This window comes from Vanellus vanellus (genome assembly GCF_965231255.1).
Source record: "Vanellus vanellus genome assembly, chromosome: 19".
In the NCBI taxonomy this organism is placed as follows: Eukaryota; Metazoa; Chordata; class Aves; order Charadriiformes; family Charadriidae; genus Vanellus; species Vanellus vanellus.
This window is the reverse complement of record NC_138924.1, coordinates 8,707,851-8,732,757: the sequence shown is the minus strand read 5'-3', so window position 1 is coordinate 8,732,757 and position 24,907 is coordinate 8,707,851. Positions and strand designations below refer to the sequence as shown.

At 35.0% G+C, this 24,907-nt stretch overlaps 3 protein-coding genes across 3 annotated transcripts in view; 2 read left to right on the top strand and 1 right to left on the bottom strand.

Moving 5' to 3' along the window:
- LHFPL7 (LHFPL tetraspan subfamily member 7) overlaps window positions 1–4,090 on the top strand; it is a gene marked incomplete at its 5' end in the record, with an annotated part of 64,820 nt that extends 60,730 nt beyond the window's left edge. The window contains one exon of the mRNA XM_082493189.1: window positions 2,677–4,090. Coding sequence (XP_082349315.1) covers window positions 2,677–2,903 — 227 coding nt within the window. The 3' untranslated portion in view covers window positions 2,904–4,090. The remainder of the gene's footprint in view (window positions 1–2,676) is intronic.
- A 2,901-nt stretch (window positions 4,091–6,991) lies between these two features.
- Window positions 6,992–11,949, bottom strand: SPATA22 (spermatogenesis associated 22; the record flags this gene model as incomplete). The annotated part of the gene is made up of 8 exons (XM_082492936.1): window positions 6,992–7,183; window positions 7,543–7,640; window positions 8,481–8,610; window positions 8,942–9,296; window positions 10,341–10,436; window positions 10,580–10,634; window positions 11,365–11,493; window positions 11,907–11,949. 8 exons carry the CDS (start codon window positions 11,947–11,949, stop codon window positions 6,992–6,994), a joined length of 1,098 nt encoding a protein of 365 aa, XP_082349062.1.
- Window positions 11,950–15,853: 3,904 nt separating this feature from the next.
- Window positions 15,854–23,399, top strand: ASPA (aspartoacylase). The gene is made up of 6 exons (XM_082493110.1): window positions 15,854–16,215; window positions 19,071–19,266; window positions 20,458–20,551; window positions 21,313–21,420; window positions 22,371–22,480; window positions 23,017–23,399. The coding sequence occupies exons 1-6, from the start codon at window positions 15,977–15,979 to the stop codon at window positions 23,227–23,229; spliced, it is 960 nt and encodes a 319-aa protein (XP_082349236.1). The 5' UTR covers window positions 15,854–15,976; the 3' UTR covers window positions 23,230–23,399.
- The last annotated feature ends 1,508 nt before the right edge of the window (window positions 23,400–24,907 follow it).

Genomic DNA, 24,907 nt, shown 5'->3' with positions numbered 1-24,907 from the left:
CAGGGTTTAGTCTGTTGCTCAGCTTTGCAGTTTAACACTCTCAGACTTCACAGTAAGTAGAAGTCTCCCTTCTTTCTGATTGTTCTCTGAGGTTGCTTTTTGTGTTGCTGCCTACAGTGGTGGGGCTCGGGGAATACTTCTGAGTGTGCAAGTGTCACACAACGTCCAGGCCATCCTACTGAACAAAGGATGCACGCTAGCCCTTAGTTCTTTTTCTTATTTGGGGAAAGCTCAGTAACCTTTGCTAGACGAGTTGTTTGTGCGTGTGTCTACTTTAGCTTAATTTTAATGGTATTTTTCATTTTGCATTGTTTTTAATGGTGTCATACGTATGTAATTAAGGGAGATCTGCATAATACAATTTACTTCTTTGTATTTAGCTTCAGCTTCTGTATGTTTGTTTGATGTTCGTGCCTAAATGCACAAGCACAGCTGTTAAGAACTCGGTGCTGAGCTTTGTGAGCTCCCTCCTGCCCTGGGCACCCACAGCAGGGGCAGCTGGTTGACTATCAGGGAGTGTGAGACATGCACAAAACATTGCGCTAGGGAGGACCTTTCCCTTAACTGGGTCCTTCACACACCTTGAGCCTAGAAAGAGAGGAATGACACAGCCTCCTTTCCTTGGGAACCACTGGAAACTTATTGCTTATAAAGGCTTAAAGGAAAACAGAGTGGTTGCTGGGAGCAAAGCAGGGAAAAGCACCTTGCTCTCAGGGAGCTCCGCTTACTGGCAGGCAGTTTCTCTTTGTACCCATACATGAGTTACCCTAGAGGGAAAGAGACTTGGAAGTTGGCTTCTGTTCCAGTTTCTCTCCTTTTAATTTCCATTTTCTTGGACTTACTCTTTTTTACAAGGGATTAACTCAGTGGTTCCATTTAGACTAGAAGGAAAGGTTTTATTCAATTTATTCAGAGACTTCACAGGCTGAGTGTGTTAAACTTTTTGACTTCATCTAGCCCTCAAACTTATTAAATATTTTTTTTAATTAAAAAAGATTAATGAGTGATTGCCCTTTTTTAGTGGATACTTTCAAGATTAAGCCTCTCCAATATTATAATTGGAGTAATGTGCACATGCCCTACCTGAAAGGCAATTACAAATACAGAGAATAGCATGGAGTGTTTGTTTTATAATCGTAATGTTTCATTAGATGTTTGCTGGTTATGAATTATCTATCAGCTCAAACATAACAGTTAATTCTGATTACCGCTATTCTTGAATCACTAACAATCCACCCTGAATTTGAACAAAACACTATCCTGGACGAATGGGAAGGTCGGAAAAGGGACTGCTTCATGGTGTCTTTTTGGTACATAAAATAAAGCCTTTTAAAATAGACTACAGATTTTAAATACACGGGTTATTGATTAGCAGAAAAGCTAAAAAAGAAAAAATGGTTTCTCAGTCTTCTCTCAAACAAGGGGTATCCATACTGTCTGGGGTGGCATAACCCTTCACATCAGCCTCACTCAGACCCTCTTGACTTCCAAGGTGGGCAAAAACAGGCTCTGAGAACTGTACCAGGAGTATTTTAATGCGTCTTCATCATAGTCATGATTTATACCTTGGGCAGTCTTATTTTCAAATCTGGAAAAGTAGCTCTGCTGTTCATTAAATTAATTGCATAAGCCATGATATTTAAATATAATGTGTATTCATTAAAGACGGTAAAATCTGTGAAGTTCCATTAAAAGCTAACACATAATACAGACAGTGTAATTGCAGGAGGCAAGTCTGGCTTTCCAACATCAAGAGGTGGCTTAAGCTTTGTTTGTATTTTAGACATATTTCTTCATTATGCACTGGATTAATCTGCTAGCGTATCTGGCTGGAAAGAATAAAAGATGACTCACTGAGAGAGATTTCCTGCTACTTTAACTCTGTGCCTTTACGTACTGAACCTTTAGATTTCTACAACATGCCCTGTTATATTTATTGTGCGTTTTTAGAGCCCAAGCTGTCAAAATTAGGTAATACGGGAACTTTAGGTCTTAATAATTTAGGTCTCTAATTTTTCTAATCCTCAAGTTTACAGAGAAAATTCCAGTAAGTATACGGAAAGACTCTGATCCTAAAAGCCAAATAAACACATGACAGATTGTATTGGTCTTCATCTCACAATCTTTGGGCCAAGTGCAGGATTTTTTAAACAATTTGAGTTCGTAATACTAAGAATAATGAGAAAGTGCTTATGCCATCAGAACCTAATCAGCAGAATCTGAAAAACTACGTTTAAACTCTTTCATTGAAAGTTTTTATTTGGCAGAACAAAGCAATTGTTTGTCTCAAGTACAAAAAGCTAGTGAGAAGAAAATCAAGCTGGCTTGGAATCTGCAAACTTGGGAATTCTTCTCCTCTGGATTCCACTGTATCTGAATCATCTTACTTTTTAAATGACTACATAATTTGGATTGCAACGTTTCTGAAGTTATATAATGGCCAAGAGTTACCATGAAAAAAATCCCAATGCCAACTTGCTACCATGTTATGACACTGCTGTCCGTAAGAGGTAATTATGAAAAGGAAGATAATCTGACAATCGTTAAGTTTTAAGAGATGACTTTTTACATTGATTAATAATATAACATATATTTGCCTTTCTAAAAGAAGGATTTTTTTTTTTTCCCAAAGAATTAAGCATTCAATAGTAATTGTGGTTTTTTTCTCCTCTCTAGTGTTCATAATGGCTTCTGGGCTTTTGGTTTACCCTTTTGGTTTCAACTCTGCTACTGTGAAGAGATTCTGTGAGAATTCAGACATCTACTATGCAGGAGACTGCCAGATTGGCTGGGGGTATATGCTGGCAATTGTTGGGGTCATGTTGTCTGTCTTTTTACCATTCTTTGCAAAATATGCACCAAAAGAGCACATATCTCCAACTCCAATACCTACTATTTTATAGTATTTTATTACTGTTTAATAACAGAACATTCCTGTCTACAGGCAATGGGCAGAAATTATAGCACTTCCATTTAGCTGTATTGCTAAAGAGAAAAAAAGGAGATGGGGAAGAGAAGGTCAGATTCACAAAGACCAAAAGTGCATTGATAGTCTTCCGTACGTATGAGCAGTGAACACTCTGGAATTAAAATAAGATTAATCATCAGCCTTTATACTGCTCTAAACATATAGTGAGTGGCATAATGCCTTAGACAAAAAAAAATCAGTTTATCCTCAAAACATCTGTCTACCTCCCAGTTTCTTTTGTGTCTCAAAATCGTAAGTCTTTTAAAAGCTTTGATTCACTTTTTATATATTGTTAAATGTCTAAACTTTTATGAACCCAGTAATTTTAAAGTCCATAATGATATTTTGTTACGATTGTTTTGATTAGTGAAAAAAGCACCTACTAGTAGCCACGGCCTAAAATTAAGTTTGATATCTAAAATGAATTATATACAAGAAAAAAGTTTCTTTTTAATCTATATGTATTAGTAATACCTGCATATTGGGCACACTTTTTAATACTGATCTAATCTTCAAGATTTACTGTCATCTTCATGAAGACTTGCATAAAATTTAGATTAATTCTTTTCAGAGAGAGAGAGAGAGAGAGAGAGAGAGAGAGAGATCTAGCTACTTCCGAAGGCTTCATGATGATTTAAAAAAAAAAAAATAAAAATCAGTTTTCAGTATTTCTTAAATTATAATTTTAGGTGGACTTTTACAAAATTATTTGAACTAGTAGAACTATAGATTTTGTTGTTTGTTTTTTTAGGCCAAAAAGAAAAATCTGTTTTAAAAAAAATGTATATGCCCAATGGCCCTTACATGTAGCGATAATACAAGCCAGAATGAACTAGATTCTAATATTTCCATTACCATTAAAAGCCCATTATTGTAAAAAAAAAAAAAAAGTGAAATGCTACTGATCACAACTAATAAGTATGTGATGCCATGTCAGAACTAGCAAATGGCCATATTTCATGAGTTTGTATGTTAAATTTGTGAAGTCTGATTTCCACAATAGCACTGAATTCATTAGTATCAAGCATTGAAATATGTGCACTTGATTGCCTTAAGAAAAAGAAACATTGGGTTCTAATCTCACCCCACCATTATGTTTTTCATTTAAAATAAAAATTGAATTCTAATTCTATTCTCATCTTTTATTTTCTATTATTTATTTTAAAAAGAAATAATCACATAGATTATATTTAATTCAGAGCTGTACTTCTTAGTTTTGTATCTTGGCACAAACCAAGTGATCAAATTTATTATTCTTCACTTAGCTGAGTCCAACTGATTCCTGAATTTTATTTTTTTTTAAACGGAAAGTGTACATGAAGGGACAGACAGAGACATGTTGAGGATGTATAAGAAAATGCAAACAGATAGAACAATCACTGTGTTATTTTAATAAATGTCAAAGACTTCTGCAGTCTTGTTTACATTCCTCACCCTTCTAAACTTCAATGGAACGTTGCATTGTTTTCAAAAACAATTGTCTGTTGTTACATTTTCATGCACTCTAAAAGCAAATTCTGCACATAAACTTAGCAAGTTCCTTTACTAATCTTTGAAAATTTAGATTTCAATGTAGAATTGAGTACACAGAGAGTGCGCTACACGTCTTTGCTTGCAGTTGAATTACTTATTCAATCTTCCAAATATTTAACAAAATAGGTTGAAGGAATGCCTCTAAAGTAAGAAGAATAAATTTCAGTCACTTATGTATAGTAATGTACTTTTCAATAATGTCTTACACTTTTTTAATGAATGACTGAAATTGATAATTTTCATATGAGAGTCAGAAAAGTGAGGAATAACAAACAACATGTAAAACGAAAATCATCACCGCAAGGTAGAGAGACAGAGATGCAGGCTTTTCTTTCCTAACCAACCTGTGCCTTTACACTAGAACCATTATACAAGACAGGATCAATATGGTTAAAAAAGAAACAAACAAAACCCAACAACTGAAAAACGTTGAGTAATGTGTATAAACTGTATTATGTAGGGTTTTTTCTGTTTTGTGTAATGTTTATGGACTGTTCACTTAATGTTTCACTAGAAAAAGTGATTTGTTAGTGTAAAGTAGAAAACATTTTTTGCAAAGATCTAAACACTTACTGACAGTAAAATTATTTTAGATTTTTATTAACAGCCATAACATACCTGCTAGACACAAATGACCTATTCCTGTCATTACTTATTAACGTAACTTTCACATGTGCAGAACTGGAACCATCAATCATTCAACTAAAATCAGTAGGACTACAACATTTGTGTGATGTTGATGACACACAGATGCTTGCAGGCCTGGTCCCATAGTTTAAGCTTCCTTTGTAGTTTTAAATTACTGTTAAGTGGAGTCTCATAATTTACAACACTGCTGTACCAAATCCTTTACTTCTTAAAATACAACTTCTTCTGTTGTAAAAATCATCAAGCTCAACATCCTGTAATATTCTGCACCTTTTATGAGTTAAGCTAATGCTTCCATTTGGAACTTTCTTTAATATTTTATAATATATAAAGGAAATAAAATATATGTATTTGACATCTACAACTGGATAGACTAAACTCTCCTTGAAACATCCACTCTCAGAACCATCTTAGCCCAGAAGGTAGAGATGGTAATGCAAGTAATTCTTACAACAGTTAGTAAAGCATATACTTCAGATCCTCAACTGGAACATTAAGGGGGCGGATGTTCTAACAATACATGTGCTAACACTGACAGATCACTTTTTTTAAATAAAGACTGTCTGCGCGTTAAACTGTGTAAAAGCGTTTTCCTGTTATAAGTCAAACAATTTACTGGACCAGGTTCAAGTTTTATTCTAAATATATAATTTTTTAAGTGTAACTAAAAGCTGTATTTTCCATTAATGTGTTTCTGCGTTGACTAGCTGGCTCCTTTTTAGAATATTAACTGTTTTCTGTATTTGACTTGTTGGATACAATACTTCAATTATTTTAAATGTGAAATTTCCAATTGCCAACACTGTATAATAAAATTAAAAAAAAATAATCACACTGTTCACTGTTTTCTTGACAACTCTTTTGTTTTACAATTCCCAACAGATCTGGTACAAAGCTATTGAAGTAGGGGAAATAGCTAAGGGGAAAAGGAAATAGAAACAACAGGAATAATCTATGAAAGTTAATGTTTGAAGGCAAAGACACATAAACGTGCACATGGTCCATCCTTCATGAAAGATGTTTCTATCGCAAAGGCAAGGAAGTTCTGTGTTCAAATAATTACTTCTCTCCAACTTCCTCTGCGTCCTTGAGCAATCTTCCTACAGCTTCAGGGTCTGTTGCTATTTTATACAGGTGTTATACTGATTATTTATTTTTTAAAAAAACATGAATCAGATAACATATCAACAGGAACCATATGAATACCTGGTATATACAGCTGCATCTTGTGAAATCTTTCTATAGTATCTATTATGTTTATTTCTAGAAAAGTTTTTACACGTGTTCCTGTAATCCAGCAAAGGAAAGGGACCCTGTTAGTTGGAACTGCAGTGGAATAAAGACTACCTCCTTACTTTTTTCCAAGGAGCAGTTTTAACACAACATGCAGAGCCAAAAACAACTTTGTTGACATTTGTTTGCTATTAAACTTTGACCAAATACTCCTCAAAAGAAGTATACAGTCAATGTTTTGAAATAGGTATTGAAGGAATTTCTACAAATTGAAGATAATGAAAATCAATAGCAATCTGAATTAGTATTGATGATCTTATTCTAAAGCACTTGCATTTCTGCAAAACTTCAAAGTTTTAATTCAGAATTTCTCCAGTAAAATCTAATCTACTATGTAACAAAGCCCTGTTATATATAACAAGAAAAGATAAGCTATGAAAAGTAATAATGGAAATAAAACATTGTTACTAACATTTGTTGGGTGACACAGCATAGTGATATTTTCAATTATTTAATCAGATTTTCAGTATTCATTTTGGTAAATGCTTTAGGATGTCCAGTCTTTATGCGTAATGATAAGTGAAAAAATCAGTTTCAGACAACATCGTTTTAAGTTTCATTAATTTTTTTCACATAAGCTGTCATCTCAATATCTGCAATTTTAACAAAATCTTGGAAAGTGTTTTGTTCTTGAATAGTTGCTGGTCTTACAGAGACGCACTTGAAAATGTTCCTTTTTGCATCATAGTTTCCCATGCACCTGTGCACTCGACCTCTAATTAGTCTTGGAAGCTCACGGTCCTTCATCAAAAGCATAATAAAGAAATATAAAAATTATATCACCTAACATAAAAGCTGTCAAAATGTCTGGTTTCTGAAGACATCAAATGCAAAAGGAATTTACAACAGCTTTTTTGCTATTACTAACTCCTTAGAAGCTGAACTGAAAGTCCCACGTTTTTTGCTGAAACAGAAGTCCGGGGATGCCTAAACTGTGATGGATTATTGCTCTAGACCAGTTTGGGAACAATATGGTATAAGCATCCAGCTTTCCTTTTACACAGTAATTTTCTGTTTTATCAGAACAACGTATTATTAGCTTTATAAAAGGGATTATAGTTAGTGGTGTTTGTGTTATGTACAGACATAGGAATACTTACAATTTCATAAAATACACAAGGCAGAGTCTCCTTTCCATCTCTCAAAAGAAAATTCTTTGCCCCATATGGTCCAGGTGTGACTGCAGAATCAAGTGTGCCTATACCATTTAGCAAAAATAAATCAGAGCAGTTCTAAGTATGATATACAAGCACACCATGACAATGTTTACTACACAAAAGAACTAAGATATATCAAGTCTGCATCAGCTTTCTGTGAGAACTTGTGCTGACAGCATTGGAAGTTCCAGTACAAATTATGAGCTTTACATTGTCTTTGAATAGCAAAATGGTATCTCTCTCTAAACTGAGTAACCAAATGTGGTTTTCATAACCAACACTGTAAACAGGTTATTCCCTTGTTAAGCAGAGCACAACACAATTCTCGTTAATTTTTATTGATCTTCATATGCAAATCGACTTTAAATATTTGCAACCTTGTCAAAATAATAGTTTTTTGGGATGCCATTACACTGTGCTTTTATTCACCTTGCTTTAAAGTTTAGTCATTTCAGCTTTTTGACACATACAATTCTCAGACGTCAATTAATACGTAAAGTGAAACACTGTCATCTATGTCTACAAGTACTCCAGACTTGAATTTATTCCTAGATTAATTGTATTAAAAATGACTGTAAAACTGTACCTCTCTGTTCCTATTAAATACAAAAATTTATTGTAACACATTCTAAAAACAAGGAAAGAAAATAAATAGGGTAAAAGGATCTTAAATGTTGGAGGATGACTGTATTATTAATTTTGTACCTGTTTTAGTCACCTTTGATAGATGAATGGATCTCCCACCAGGAAAATTAGCTATTGCTCATGCCACTATTTTGTGGTTTCAATTATTTCAGCTATTGTTCCTACACTTAATAACATTTTCTCTTGGCTGTTGTCCTACCATTATTATCACTTATAGCACAATTGACCATGCTTACCTAAAACTTCAAATAATAGTGGAGTTTTATTAGCATATTGACTCCAGTGCCTCATACTTTCAATGACTGCAGATAAAATTCGCAAAGAATTCTTTTTTTCTTTAATTTTTAATTGAGATGATGAAACTTCCTTTCAGAGGAAGATGAAAATTCAAATTAGAGATACACATTCACACAATTTTAAAAGGCACATAAACTTTTATATATATGTTAAATAACCAATATTTACATTAAAATTAGAGTATTTGTTCTGACCATACAAACAACTCCCTGCCAATTTATATGATCAGGCTGAGGACTGTAGGTTATTATGTATGAAAATCTCTATTCTAAATTTTCAGAAACTTAAGGGTTTACTAAGGTAACTAGGACTGATGAAAGCCTCATCTTTCCTCGATTTTTTTTTTTTCTTTACTGTTTTCTTCATTGTATCTTCCTATTACATCTCTCCATAAGTTTACCTGACTTTTGTCTTCTGGAACACAAACAGATTGTTTTTCATTCATTTTATTTTGCTGAATATTGTGGTTAAATTTATATGCCAGACTATGATCCTGCAGACTTCTTGAAAAAGTGTTAGGTTTCACTGGCTGTTGTCCTTTGGATGTATATGCTTGGCTGGTTTCTGTTGTTTTGACGTGCTGAGATAAATTACGGTTATCAGGATTTTTTTGCTGCTGAACAGTTTTCAAACTATTTGAAAGGCTCTCAAACTTTTGAATAATTCCACTATCAGATCTTGAATCTGTTCTGTTACCTAAAGGAGCATACTCATTTCTGTTCCAAACCTTAGTACTGGGAGCCTTCTCTTCTGCCCTGCAGTACAATGTAAGACATAATTCAGTATCACAGTATCTATTCTGAATACTCAGATATGTAATAAAAGCAATCTATGAATTGTTATTTCCACTTTAAAAACATCTGTTAAATATTCAGACTCAGAGCACTTGAGTATACGCTTAAATTTATCCATATACAGGGCAGTGATCACACCTGTGCTTAAATCCAGATGAATTCAAGAGGCCATATAAGCTTGCCCAATTATTGTCCTGCCCTGTATAAGGGATCTTTTCTGACCCCAGATTCATATTTTTTCCATAACTCTAAAATAAAATAAACAAAGCTTTTTCTGAGTGATATTTTCAACTTCCACCATCATCACTGAAAAAGTAATTTTACAAGTTCTAGTGCTGACCTTATTATTTCTAACACACTTCATTTTATAAAGGCGTCTCAGAAATTCCTTCCACCTCCACTCCATTTTGCCTTTGAAGGCACTTGTTCGAAACATTCACTCTCTTTTTGCCATTGGAAAGGAACAGGAGGAAAGGAGGAGAGAAAAAGGACAATACAGCATTGCTAGAAGTTTTCCTGCCAACTCTATGCATCTGAATCTGTAAGATTTTCCTTGGTTTATAAAAGCACAGAGTTCACAATTGTATTCAGTTTTGATTAAAAGTTTTGATATACAACTGCCCTTATTTCACTTATAGAAGCTTATTTGAGTTTATGGATAAACTTGGTTTGAAAGTGGGCAAAACTTCAAGTAAAGGGGAATCTCAAAAAATTACATCTAAGACCAGCAAAATTCAATCAAGTTTTATGGCAGGAGCAAATTTTAGGCCTGATAATAAGGCTAGATATTAGTTCTAATTAGTAGGCCTCATTAGGTACACTGGAAAGATACTGCATTTCAGTAAGGTTTGGCTCATACGCACAACAAAATTATTGAGGACTACAGGGATGATCTGAGAATTAAAAGGGTCTCTCTGAACGCTACAAAAATATGGAGTAAAGATATATTTTCAGGTAAAAATAATTTTAGTTAAGGAAGGATAATAAAAATTAGACTTTACCAACCTGCAGGCATACAAGTTTCTTCCAGCATTTGCTACATAAGACTTCGATGCATTTGGTGGTTTCATAAGGGAAGGAGCCACCTGATGTTCTGTTCGGCTTTCAAAGATAAGTTTATAGTATCAGTGACATACTAGCAGCTTTATTGTAAGAGAGAAACATGGATCATAGTTTGTGAAACAATTAGTACCCATAGTAAAAAAAAATAATCAATGAGTAACAAATAATCAGCTTTTACATACCCATTGTTTGCTGCTTTCTGTAGTTCAGACACTTCTGGGTCTGCAGTTCCCCAGCCTAATTCTCAAAAGACAAAGGATTGAATATGGATAGAAACTGAAGAGGCCTACTAAGAGCTCCTACTCTATCATCTGCTTAATGTTCCACAAATAGTCTCACACAGGAAGGAGAAGGAAAAAAAAAAAAAAAAAAGGGAAAGTGATCCTTTGATATCTGTAACTATAAGGCAACTTGTAACAAGTAGGTTGCGCCTCTAGACAACAGTTAAGTTACAGACATTAGACTTACTAGCACAGAGGCTTTTACTTTATTATAAGCAAACTTTTTTACTTTATTATAAGTAAAACATAACGAAAGTATTAAAGGCAGAATTCAGCATCATTCTTTCCAAGTAGCATTTGAAGAACAGAAGCACTCTTCTGAATTACAAGAAAGACATCTTATAAGTGTTTCTTCTTGTAACACAGGACTTGAATGTTGATTGAAATCAACTGAAAACAAAAGGTCAGAGTTTCAAGAGACTCTATTTAAATGCCAGTGCTACTTCATTCTCTAATACACAAAGAGTCAAACTCCCTCTAGGCACAAAGTATAAAAAGCTCAATTGTATAGAGGAGAATGAAATTTCCTGGAGGACATTTTTTACATAATGAACTATTCAGAAATAAACATAAAGGATGCATATAGTTCTTGATAAAGACAATGTTTAATTTAATAAAATACAATTATAAAGTTAAGACTTATTTGGATTTACAGCCATTAAAAAAATAAAATAAACCTTATTTACCAAATGATGTGGGAGAAAAGTCATAATTACGAGTCCCAGAACTGGTACCTGTCTCATTTTCAAGTGGATTTGAAGTGAGGGGCTGCCTGTTTCTTTTTTTCTGATTGAACAGAGGTACAGGCAGACAACCTAAAATTAAATTTCAAATAATAATAGTATACCAATAGCAAAAGAATACACATTCTACACTTAAAATATGTAAATAAATTTACTTAACAAGTATTTTACAGCACTCATAGGAATTACATTTCATAAACACATAACAGACCAGCCATTGCCTCACAGAATTTATATGCCCAGCCCTCCGACCTGCACATAATCCCGTGAATGAAACATTCCCCATAGTTATGAGTCCCTGACTCCATTCAAAATCTTGCCCTGTGCTGCAATAAAACAGATAACCCATGCAATTCCACTCAGCAAATGGGGTCTGGGACTGAATAGTCTATATTCCGTATGAATACTGCATGTGCGTGTATAGATAGATATATGTATAAGCATAATGACATATAAACTGTATAGCACAAAGGAATGGATGGTACCTGCTGTGCTGCGAATCGAAGTGTCAGCCCAGCTCCTTTTCATTTCTTTGCTGTATCTATTAAGGCAACACTGTATCAATTACTGCAAATTTGCTGTATGGACCTTAGATAAGCAAAGTAAACTAATTCACGTTGTGAACACATCCAAGTCTTATGTAATTTTATGGCCGTTTCTCTTAACTTTCTCGGTACCTAGTGACACGCATCACTTCAGACACAAGCCGAACACATGCGAGCAGCTGTACGGAATTTAGAAGATCCAGAGGTACAAACGTAACAAGCAATTGCTCTTCACAGATTAAGGGACCAAACAATTAGATCCTTGAAATAGCAGTTATATTATCTACTTTTTTAAAGTGGTTCAAAAGTATTTATTTTACTTCTGAATTTAAAAGGGCGTATATATTCAAACACAATAAATATTTTTTTTTAATCCTGAAAATAGAATACTAATAGAAAATGCATACTTATACATTGCTGCAAAGTTTGATGGCAAGGTACATGGCTTTGAGTAAAAAACTAATTTAACTATTCTGTAAAAAACAGCATCACACTTCAAAAAATAAACTTTATGTACTTTATGGTACAGACCTAAAAACTTTAGCTAATTTCACCATATATAAAATACTTCACAAGTCAAAAAACATTATTATCAGCCAAATATTTTGAAAAGTATATATTAGCATATCAGGTACAGGTAGTTTGCCATATTTGTTTTCTGATTAATCTACTTGTAGTGAATGTCTGTGCATTACTGTATACATTGAGGACACTACACAGACTGTTGCATAGCATTACTTGCTGTTCTTTCAGAGGTAGCTACTGGTGCATATTACCTTCAGTGACATATGAATAATACTATTTACCTGTTTGTATAAATAATACATTTATTTTGATCTGGCAGTTAACCATTAAAGATGTTGATAAGAATGAAGCACAAGTATCTACCACAGCTAGAATAACAGATAAATTCAATGTCTATTTCTGCGAGATATGTCAATTACACGTGTGACAAAACTACAGCAGCTTCTAGTTCAGTGCTGTTGCACAATTTAAACTGTACTGCTAGCACTATGAAGCCTAATGGCCATCAGTGACTTGTAAAATAAAGCTCCATAAACTTGACATTTCGGTTTATTAAGCCAGTTTTGGTGTTGCATGGGATTTAAGACTGTATTGTTTTGCTTTCTGTCCTGCCTTGAAGATAAACAGCCAAAACCCAGAGGTAAAGCTGTAGAAAAAAAGTAAGCTATGGATGGAGAACAGGAGATACCTGGGTAAGCCTCAGCAGTACTTCACACAGCAGCAGCACCAGACACAGGCTAAGCGAGCCTGAAGCGCTCGCCGGGGCCTGAAAGAAAGGGCCGAGCTGAAGCCCGCCAAAAATAACGGTCCGACAGAGTCCGCCCTCACGCCTGAGGGAGCGGGAAAAGGGCGGGAAGGGGCCGACCGCGCGCTCCTCTCTGGGGTGGGCGCACGAGACTGGCGCAGGCGCAGTCGCAGTCGGCTGCGGGAGGCGCTGAGGGAGTGGGCGGTGCGGAGAGCGGCCCCGGCCTGGCGGGGAGAGGGCGGCGAGGCGGGCACCGTTAAGTCGGGCCTCTGGGGGGTTTAATTAATTACCTCCGTACCTGGCCCACGTGGTGTGATGTTCAGCACTTAGAGAACACTGGGCAGGAGCTGAATTGCTACAAATGTGTGAACACAAACACGGATATAAATAAAAGTGTCTGCGTTCTTCACGCTGTTTTTTTGCTTCAACCACTGTTCTGGGTTTTACACACTGATGTTTTCAGCTGTGTAACTCCTGACTGGTTCCTGTATAAAATCTTGGTGCTCAGCAGGATTGGAGCCTGTCTGTTGTTTGTTTTTTTTTAATCCTTCAGCCTTGGAAAGTTTTGGTGAGCCACGTTAAACTTCTTATATATATAGCCCTTCGTGGCTTTGACAGCTAGACTTCATTTACGTTTTATTATTGCATATGTTTTTCAGCTCGTGGCAGACATTTGAAGCACTTCCAGATATTTGTATGTCCTACGTAACAACAATCTGAACTCTTAATGAACTAAATACGATCCCACCCAATTTTTCAAAGTGTAAGTATTGGCAAAGCACAGGAATAAGGGATTGCTCTGGAAGTTTAATTCAGAGGAGCAAAAGCTTTTCAAGTGTCTGCATTTATGCCACAAATTCGCGGGTGCTCGTAACGTCCTGGGAGACCGGGAGTTAAAAGCTGTTTGGAAGTTAAGTTGCTCTAAGGGTATAAAAGAAGCCTCCGGGGTTTAGTTCCTAAATTCATGTTTGGAAATGCACTGTATCTGTCCTAAGAAAGCTCCTCTTAGGAGACGAACTTCTTGCATGTTAAATGAGGTAAGTGCACAACCGATGTCTGTATTTCATTCAGTGTTTTGCAAGGAATGAAAACCATTACAGTGCCACCAGCAATAAAAGATAAACTATATGTACTAGCATTGCATGTCTGCATTTTGCCGTTTGCTCTTCAAACGGCTGTGGTGGTGAAATTCAGCAAAACCAAGATTCAGAGCGTTTTTTCAGGCAGCGTGTAAATCGCTGCTCTGGCAGCACCGCTGAGACGGGTCAAAGGACAGTACTGACTGTCCAATGCTGTAAAATACAACTTTACTGCTTTGTTTAATAAATTACTTAGTATGATTAAATACCTGACAGCTTCCAAGTACAGCAGTAATACAGTTGAGTGTTTAAGTAAACAGTCTCTTTGTACCAACTCGCTGTAATGTTCAGCAAACCTGTATGCACAAGCTGAAACAGAGAGAGCAGCTTTTGTAGGAAATGTACTCCTGGCAGAACTTCTCTCCATAAGTCCTGTGTTTAGCTTTCTTTTCATAGACTTATAGTCTATCAGCCTGGGTTATAAAGCCTCTCCCAGGCACTAGCCAAATATTCTCTCAGTCACTGGAGTATATTCTTAATAAAAGGAATTGTTCAATAAACATTCTTTATTCCCTTGCAATGTAACTTTTTTTTTTATATTTATACTGTGTGTCAGATACTAATTGCAATTACTTCTGTCATTTACAGCAATTATTACAGTTTCTGTTATTAAGACCTTTTGTTTTATATGTTTTGATCCTCATGGAAGCTATGGCTGCTCTTTGGCTTAAGTTTCAGAAGTCTATATGTATGCTTTTGGCAATGGAAGGAATCAAGTTGTTGGCTAAGGGTTTTTGGGGGGGAGAACACAACTATTGTCCCATCATGGTCTGTATCTGTTTCCTTATTAATAAGAGATTGCAGAAGTTAGAAGGGTCGTCACTGACAAAGTTGTTCACTGTGTTAGAGGTCTGTGTGAGCAGATCCCGAGGCAGAACTAGAGGCAGGAACACTAGGTAAGTCAGTTGTGGATAAATTGCAATTTAATTTCAGCTAGTGTTCCTTCTAATCACTGTTCCTCAGATACTGTAAAACAAAAAAGGTCATACAAGCAACAACGTGCTTGGGTTTTTTTAGATGAAAGTACTTGATGTTTCAGCATTATGTGTTGATCTAGAGCCAAGATATGATTCATATTTTACTGGTTTTGCTTGCTTTAAGTCATTCTGCACTTGTATACTGTAATGTTTATGTAATGTAAAACATACATGAGCATACTTGTTACATCTAGATTGCAATGTAAAAATGTCATTTTTAAGTGCATTATTAAAGTTCATATTAAAAAAGGCTTTTTATACTGTCATTAGTACAAGATTTACCTATGTATCATATATTAATAGAGATTGCCTGGAGAAGTTAACTTTTGAACTGTGTAACAGTACCATTAACAGACTTGGAGCTATTACTAAATAAGGTAAATGAAGGGGAGGGCTCCTCCAGAGGGAGGAGTGTCAGATTAGCAACTCCCCGACTCGCAAAGGGAGTCTAAAACTGGTAGGGAAATGTTAATTCACTTTCATTCACATCTGACCTGAACAGGCTTAAAGAATTTCCTATTAAAAAGAGTAAAAATATTGGTTGGGGGTTTTTTTGAGACAAAAGTTTTACTTTATCATTATTTTCTGTTTTGCTTTCAGCAATTCTTAGAGCTGCTGAAAAGCATGACTTCCTCTTCTGTTGTTGATAAACCTCCGGTAAGACGGGTTGCTATCTTCGGGGGAACTCATGGCAATGAGTTATCAGGGGTATTTTTGGTCAAGCACTGGCAAGAGAATGGAGCAGAGATTCAAAGAACAGGAATGGAAGTGAAACCATTTCTGACCAACCCGAGAGCTGTGAAGAAGTGTACTAGATACATTGACTGTGATCTGAACCGTGTTTTTGACTCTGATAATCTTGGGTAAGAATAGTTGCGCTTTCTGTTGTTTTACTTTTCTGGTTTTCTTAAATTGTAAGGAGCTTCCTTTCCAGATTAGAATGCTAACACAAGTTCCACTACTATTTTAACTGTGCAGTCATGTAACTGAAATTATTGACCTTTAACCCAAAAAGAACAAATTCCGTGAGCGTTAACAGATTCATTTTAAAACTACTGCTAGTAGAATGAGTCTCAAACCAACACATAATCTTAAACACAGCATTTTAAATTAGTATTACATTAGCTGTATTTGTGTAAACTGAAGTATTGCTGTTCTGAGTTGCACAGTCATTATTTCTCATGTCTTCTTGTGCAATTCAACTTTGGAGCTGTTCTGAATGCAATTATACTTACAGAAAGATAGCAGATAAAAGCAATTCAAAGCTACACATCTGAGTATGTGAAAGAATGGCATACAAATCAGGAAGTGTATTTAATTTCAGTTATATACAGTAAAAGATGAAAACTTGAAATTAGCGAAGTTAGAAATAATGTATTCTGTGGCAAAATGATAGCCAAAAAGTCTCAGTAATTCAACTGACTCATTATTTTAGGAGAAATACAATCTATAATTACTGTAAAGTAGTAATTGATTTTTAAATTTGTAATGGTATTTTATGTTTCTCTGCTTTGAGACATCTATTCCAGAGGTGTACTTTGCTGTATAAACTTTCTTATGCTTGGTATAGTTGCATGCTGAACAAGTAATTATGTTTCAGAAAGGCCTTAACAGTAAAGGTGAATATTGGTGAAAGAAATATGTACCACATGTATTTCGTAAGCACGGTTATTCTTACCCTGTGCATCTTTTCATCTGGCTTTTCCTCTTAGAATTTTGTTGTTTATTATATATAAGATAAACAGACTTTTTAACACGTAAGTGTTGAGGCCATTCTTTTAATTGCTTACTTAGGACAATCGTCTGAAAAAAAAAAAAAGTGGGTTTGTTTGTTTTCAGCTGCTTTGAACATAGAACACTTGACAAAATAGCAGATTAAGACTCCTGCATGTTGTCTTCATTTTTTAACTAATATTCCACAGTAAATCCTATTAAGTTGCCTAGTCCCATTACAACACTACTGAATGTTTGCAATACCTTCACCTGATCCTGTTAAGTGTAGACCCTACAAGATTACAAATGATTTTCAAAAATAACAAAAAGGAGAGAGAAATCTTGATACTGCTGAAAGCAATGGTGGAAGTCCCATTGGCTTCAATAAGAAGTATTTAAGTCTTATGTGAAGAAACTTTGAATTTCAAAGACAGAATTAAAGAATACAGAGGTAGATTATGTGATATACAGAAACATAAAAAGAGAAAAAGGAGCTTGAGGGGCTCACATAAAAATTCTAATCCATCTCACATCCCACCAGTAGATAATTGCATGTAGACATTCCTAATAGATTATGTCTTGCCATTTCTCATACTCTGGCAGTGGTGATCCTGTAATTTTCCTCATCAGCCTCTTCTGATCCTTAGATATCCATGCAGTTAGTCAACTGTTTTGTTAGTATTTAACAGACCTTTCTTTATGCAACTCAATACCAGTATTTCTTAGAAAGTTAAAATATCACCAAACTTGAGCTGTATTGAGAAAACCCCCTGAATTTAGCACAAAAGATATTAGGTGTTTCTATATTGTTCTTCGATAGTATCCCAAGCCTGTCACCAAAACCAGATTTGCTGTCTGTGGAACAAGTCTGAACCTAGCGCAGTTTTGTACACTTTTAATACGTATATCTCCTATGAGGAGAGGCTGAAAGAGTTGGGGCTGTTCAGCCTGGAGAAGAGAAGGCTCCGAGGAGATCTTATTGCGGCCTTCCAGTACCTAAAGGGGGCTACAGGAGAGCTGGGGAAGGACTTTTTACAAGGGCATGTAGCGATAGGACAAGGGGGAATGGCTTTAAACTGGAAGAGGGCAGGTTCAGATTAAACATTAGGAAGAAGTTTTTCACTGTGAGGGTGGTGAGGCACTGGAACAGGTTGCCCAGAGAGGTTGCTGAGGCCCCATCCCTGGAGGTGTTCAAGGCCAGGCTGGATGTGGCCTTGGGCAACCTGGTCTAGTGGGAGGTGTCCCTGCCTATGGCAGGGGGGTTGGAACTCGATGATCTTCAAGGTCCTTTCCAACCTAAACCATTCTATGATTCTAAGATAGATATCTTTGTTTCGTACATCAGTTTCCTATAGAGTCCTTATAGAGACAGGAAGCAGATCTAAGACCTTTCCTTAGGCTAAGACCATTTTTTCAAAGTGTAGTGCAACCATAGCCAGCTGAAATTACAAGTATTAAAACTCTGGATGAATAGAGTTGAGGTAGCAAAATCTTTTATGATCTTTGAGGGTCAGGAGGGCTGACAACAAGAGACTGTAAAAGTCTGATCAGAATATGAGAAGACAAGAAATAAGGCAAGTTACAAAAGACCTTGTGACTGATGTCCAAGGTAAAAGGGCATGGACCGATATCAGAATACCTGAGGAGGTGGATCCAGTCTTGGAAGTGGCTTAAATTGTTGATAAATTTTGAGTTACTTTTCTGCATAGGGGGAAATTTTGGGATGTAAAGAAATAAGAGAGAAGTAAATAGTCTCCATCTAAAATCAGACCAAAAAATTCTCACTACCCTTCTGCACAAGATACATAATAGTGAGACCTCTTTAACAATCATACTTGCTTTTTTCAAGCACAAATTCATCAAGTTTTAACAGTTTGGTAATTAAATAGGTGATTTCAACTCCAGTCAATTGTGGAATTAAAGTAAAAAGAAAAGGGTATAGGTATTTTGTTGACTGTAAAGCCATGGAATGAGTTTACTAATTTCTTTGTACTGATATTAACAGCAGGACAGTGGTGGAAGATATTCCATATGAAGTGAGAAGGGCTCAGGAAATCAATCATATATTTGGTCCAAAAGGTAGTGATGATGCGTATGACCTTATTTTTGACCTTCACAACACCACTTCTAACATGGGTGGTACCCTTATCCTTGAAAACTCCAGGGATGACTTTACAATTCAAATGTTTCATTATATCAAGGTAAAACCAATTTAAATGAACTATTAAAATAGATTATTAATTGTAATGTTGTATTACTATATATTATTTTGTAGTTTCTTTAAATATACTAATTTTTATTCTGCAAAACTTTTAAAAATATTTAATCACTCACAGGATGGGGATTTTTAATCAGAGTTAATTAATAATTTGATTATAATATCAGGTAATTCAGATTTGAACTCATAATCTTCATGTATTAAAATGAGCGTTAGTAAGACCGATGGGCAAAGGGGAATGCTTAGAATAACATCTATGAAAATGAATGTCATTTAATTTGCTTTCACATTGATCTGTCAGGAACTTGGATAAAATTGGGTTACACATGCTAAATAGTTAAACATCAATTTTAGGAAATAAAGACACGAAAAAAGTAATGGAACTAGGTGATGACAAATGTTCCCTTCATCAGTATTTATAGGAATAGTGATATGTCTTTAGAAGCTGTTGGATTCTGCTGTTCCCAAAGCTGATAAGCATTGGGAGAGTGAGGTTTCCAAAAGCACTGGCTTAAGCGTAATCTGGTTGAAGTACTCGTGACCTAGACAGTGACCGATGCAATCAAGGTTAGGGCAACGGTGCAGAATTTTAATTTTTTTTTTCCTTAGAAACAAGGTATATTTTAACATTTGATTTTTTCTTATTACATGTATCCCATTTAAAAGTTTATAAAATACTTGAAGATATAGAAAGCTTATGACTAAAATTATATGAAGAGCAATGGTAGGCAGTCATCGAGAAAGAAGCCTGAAATAGGTTTCTGTGTCAAAAGAAGGTTAAAGAAAGGCTTAATTCACAATCTATGTCCCCATAAGAGAATCTAAGTCTAACACACAAAATACTTGAAATCTGCTTTACGGTATTTTGATTCTAAGTTTTGGAACACTGATGAGTAGATTTTTCTTCCTGTTAGCAATTTAAGACTAGAACTGTGTTCTGTTATTTGAGGAGACAGCAAAGTTCAGCAGAGCATGCCTGGCTTGAGTTAATGGAAAGGAGGCCAACAAATACAGCTTTGTATGTTTTCTAAAGATGTCCTACTTCTTTGAGGGCCATGAAATAAAGGCAACATATTGAAGACATTGTGTAAATTGCTTCTGCATCAGTAATCTTTTGTGGCACAACATTTTAAAGTATTTGCATAACAAAGAAATTTTTAAACAATCTCCACAGAACGCTTTGGCTCCAGAACGCTGTCCTGTTTTGCTGATTGAACATCCTAGCTTGAAATATGCAACAACTCGATCTGTAGCAAAACATCCTGTTGGTAAATATGAAAAAATGAAGACTATTTTAACCTACCATAAACTATTTTAAAATATGCCTGTTTCCAGATCTGTTCATTTCATTACGTTATACAGAGTGCTCTGATCACCAGCAGCTATTTGACAGTATATTTACTGAATCAAATGTATGTGATTATCTTTTCTTCTGAAGTGTTCTGAAATTCTGGAAATTCTTAAACTCGGCTAACCCACTGCTTGCAGAAAATATTTACAATATATGAGGATAAGGAAGAAGTAACAACTTCAGAAAAGAAATCTTTACTTCCTCTAAATAAGCCTTGGCTGAAACACTGCTTGTTAGCCAAGAAGAGGAAAAGACAAGATGTGATAAGGGAAGGGGGAAATGATGTTCTGCATGGAAGTGGTTAACTTTTTTCACTTATGGAATCAAAAAACCATAACCATAGAAAAAAATCATTAGTTTGCTTTTCATATTAAACAATGAGTTCTCTAAATTGCAGCATGAAAAGATAGGATGAGGAAAAAAATAAGAGAAACTAATATATATAGTGACCCTTTCTCTTACCCTAGTAGCACACTCAAAAATGTACATATGGTTCTTTAAACTGATCCTGATGAGCGTGCTAAATTTTCTGCTTGCCATACAAAATCACATAACTCTGTACTTTAAAATTCCTCTTGAACATAAAACACAGACCCAATCAGACATCTATTTTTGCTCTGTAATCTAAAGATGTGATATATTATGGCTGTATTAATAATCTCCCTCATCTGCAAACAGGTGTGGAGGTGGGTCCCCAGCCACAAGGTGTTGTTAGAGCTGATACTTTGGACAAAATGAGGAAGATTGTCAAACACGGCCTTGATTTTGTGCAACTTTTTAATGAAGGTAGAGTAAGTAATGAGAGACTATAGCCCCCTGTGTCATGTCAGTGGACAACTTCAGGAGAATATTTTTTTAAAAATAGGTTGGGCTACAACATTTTACAGTTAAACAGGTAAAGGGGCAGGGGGGGAGGATGTTCGCTAGACGACATAAGTGTGGCGTCAGAAAGTCAGAATTCCTTTATAGCTCCTTTGGGTAGCTTTAAGGATATTTCCTCTTTCTGAAGATTCAATAAGTATACTTGATCTTTGTCTTACAGTTGCTTTAAGAATCCAAAATGCTAGCTAACAATATTTGTATAGTAGTATGTCCATGGAGAACATACATAAAGTAATAAAAAGAAAGAAGTGTTTAATTTACGTGCCTTCTGTTCATTGCTATCTAAAATTAAAGTAACTAAATTTTGTAAGATTTTGTTATACCTGTGTACACCTGCGTACCATCTAAAATACATACTGACAAAAAATCGGTGTTGAAAAATTCTTTTAGAGCACATTTTGTCAGTGTGGTTTTTTTTTGGAAGTAGAAGGAAAAGAATATAGTTGTGCATGTCAGAATCTCCATTATTGTGCTGGAATGGTAAAGATTAAATAGCAGTGGTACCATTCTGTGCTGTGCAGCACTATCTAACACAGGCCTTTCAATCATTTCTTCATCCAGAAAATATCTCTTTTTAAGTATACAGTGAAAAGTCAGATTTCAGCACCAAATTTAAATCTGGGCTTCATATGCTACAATACATGACTGGACCATCTTTCTGCAACTTAGCTTTGAAGGGACAAAAAAATCTGGAGCTGCACATTTTAATGATAGATGAACTGATCACTAGTGTGTAAACTCTGATGAGGTAAAACCTAATTATTTAAGCTATTCTAAAAAAGAATAAATAATGCATTGTTCTTTTTAACAGACAGTTGTTCATGTTGACATTAAATTACATTTATTCTTTCTAGGAAAGGAATTTCCACCGTGTACAATTGAGGTTTTTAAAATAATGGAGAAAGTAGATTATCCCAGGAATAAGAATGATGAAGTTATTGCTATTATTCACCCTAAACTGCAGGTAAAATCTAAAGTAGTTTCCATTTATGACCTTTTATAAGTATTCCTGTGTTGCTTCTGCTACATTGTAGTATATTTTAGTAGTAAATATTTAAAATGACAATATTGCCAATGGGTTTATTGAATAGTTTAGACTTTCCCTATGGTAAGGTCTATCACTAAGGTCGTACAGTATTTCAGTAATTGACTTGGGAATCACAATCTAAAATCGCTTTTGAACCTAAAACCAAAAAGACAATAGGATATCTTATATGCTAAAACATAAATCTAATTTTGAATGCTAAAATGAGGGTCTGTTTTTAATCAATTATGAGCATATGCAATTTCCTTTTAGTTCATCTTTACCAGTGAATTCTACACAAGCATGAAAATGAGGGCCAGAAACCTGAAATTACATACTGAAGATTAAAAGGAATTATTTTTAAAGCTTTTGCCATAAACTGTAAAGAATATAATTATGGAGCATAAACTCAGAAATATATCACATGAAATATACAAAAACAGGGAAGTAAAAATATTCTATTTTCTTTCTCTAAGGATCAAGACTGGCAGCCACTGAACAATGGTGATCCTCTATTTTTGACTCTTGATGGAGAAGTAATTGCATATACAGGGGACTGTACAGTCTATCCAACATTTATTAATGAAGCTGCATATTATGAAAAGAAACAAGCTTTTGTAAAAACAGTAAAAATGAAACTCACTGCAAAACACATCAGATCCTCAGTCTTAGACCAGAACACTTCTTAAGGCCTTACTACAGATTTTTCCATACAAAAAGTGGATTTCTTATCTGTGAAACCAGTGTCATTCAATAGTAATTAATGGAATGAATTAATGCAGAATCTAATTTTTAAATTGTAATTTAATTAACATTGCTAAGCAATTTTAAGATGACACATACCGTCATAATGCTAGTTATGACTTTTGTTTACTTGTTCTAATAGATTACTATAGATGCAAAGAATAAATATTGTTTTTATGAAGTTTGTTACTTCACACTATATAAAATGATTAAGCCATATACCACATAGGGGTTAGAGGCTATAAAAATTATATCCAGCGTCATATAGGAAGATGGTAATTTACAAAACTACATTATATAAAAAAATTGCAGGATTTCTACTTTTTGTTTGGTTTGGTTTTTTTAATACTTGGGAAAATATAAAATAAGCTAAAAACATATAATTTCTGAGAAAAATACTCTAAAGTGAAATGTAAAGCTTTTTAAATGTGAAGTATTACAAGATTAATTCAAGCTGTTTCTGATTTAACACTAATTTAAAGGTAAAAAGGTTTGAATTTAGAAAGTATCTAGTAGTTGGAAACATACTGGAGCAATATTCAAATTTTGAAAAAAGATGTACTTATACCATGGAAACTTTTGAAGAAAATTTCCGTTGCAATGGGGACAAGAAAAGTTTATAGCTTTACATCTTTCTAGGTGTATCCAGCTACTGCTTATAGTATTTTCCAAATAAAATTTTAATCAACTGTTGTACCCCAAAAGTTTTCAATGAAGAAGGCAAGGTTAGGTAATAACTCAGGTTCTGATTGAAGAGCAATGCACAAGTCATACCTGAGTATTTCAGAATGGAAATTAAGAAGAATTCCATATAGGGAGACTTCTCAGAATTTTGAGACTGACTTGTTCTGTATTTGTAGAAAGCAAGCCTGTCATAGTAGCTGAAAAAGAGGAGAAAATGGGGATTTAATTTCTAAAGTTGTTTTTAACATATTTGCCAATAACTGGGGACAGAGAAAACTTTAAGAACTTTGCATAAGGATACAGTAATTAGCTATTTACTGAAAGATTCATTGTCTACATAACCCCCAAATTCTACCCTTACTTACTACTAAGCCAAAATCCTTTTTTTCCTTGCTTTGTGTAACTCCTATAGCAACAAAATAAAAGCACAGGACAATGTTTATTGAATTACAAGTTTTATTTCTTTAATTTAAATAAACAATGTATAAAAAGTACAGAATGATCTGCTCTAGTCATTATTCATAGTGTTCTCGATAAGACCCTTGAGACAGGAGACGTAATCTGGCAGGGCTCTGTGGCCACAAAAGGAGGGTATTTTCTCAGCAAAGAACTTTAGAAACAACCTCCCATCTTCTTGATCAGTTTTATCGTAGTTTTGTACCTGGACATTGGCACAGCACATTCCTTACAGGTTTTGTGCCTTCCCTGTTTTATGGCTACACCTGCAGTGTGACTACAGTACAGCGCAAAGATATCTGAGCTTGTTTTCAGTGACAAGTCTACCCATAGCAACAGGGAGTACAGCACAGGCTAGTTTATTCTGCTTCCTGAGTACATGCGAAGAGGTATTTTATTTTTTTTTTTTGTACAAAAACTGGCACTCAAAAGAATCCAAATGGAACTGCATAGTCCTAAGGCAATATTCTTTGTTGGCAGTTT

Coding starts and splice junctions, on each gene's coding strand:
- ASPA (XM_082493110.1), top strand. CDS start 15,977: ATGACTTCCTCTTCTGTTGTTGATAAACCTCCGGTAAGACGGGTTGCT. Junction 20,552..21,312: donor TGTAGCAAAACATCCTGTTG/GTAAATATGAAA, acceptor ATCTGCAAACAG/GTGTGGAGGTGGGTCCCCAG. Junction 21,421..22,370: donor TGTGCAACTTTTTAATGAAG/GTAGAGTAAGTA, acceptor TATTCTTTCTAG/GAAAGGAATTTCCACCGTGT.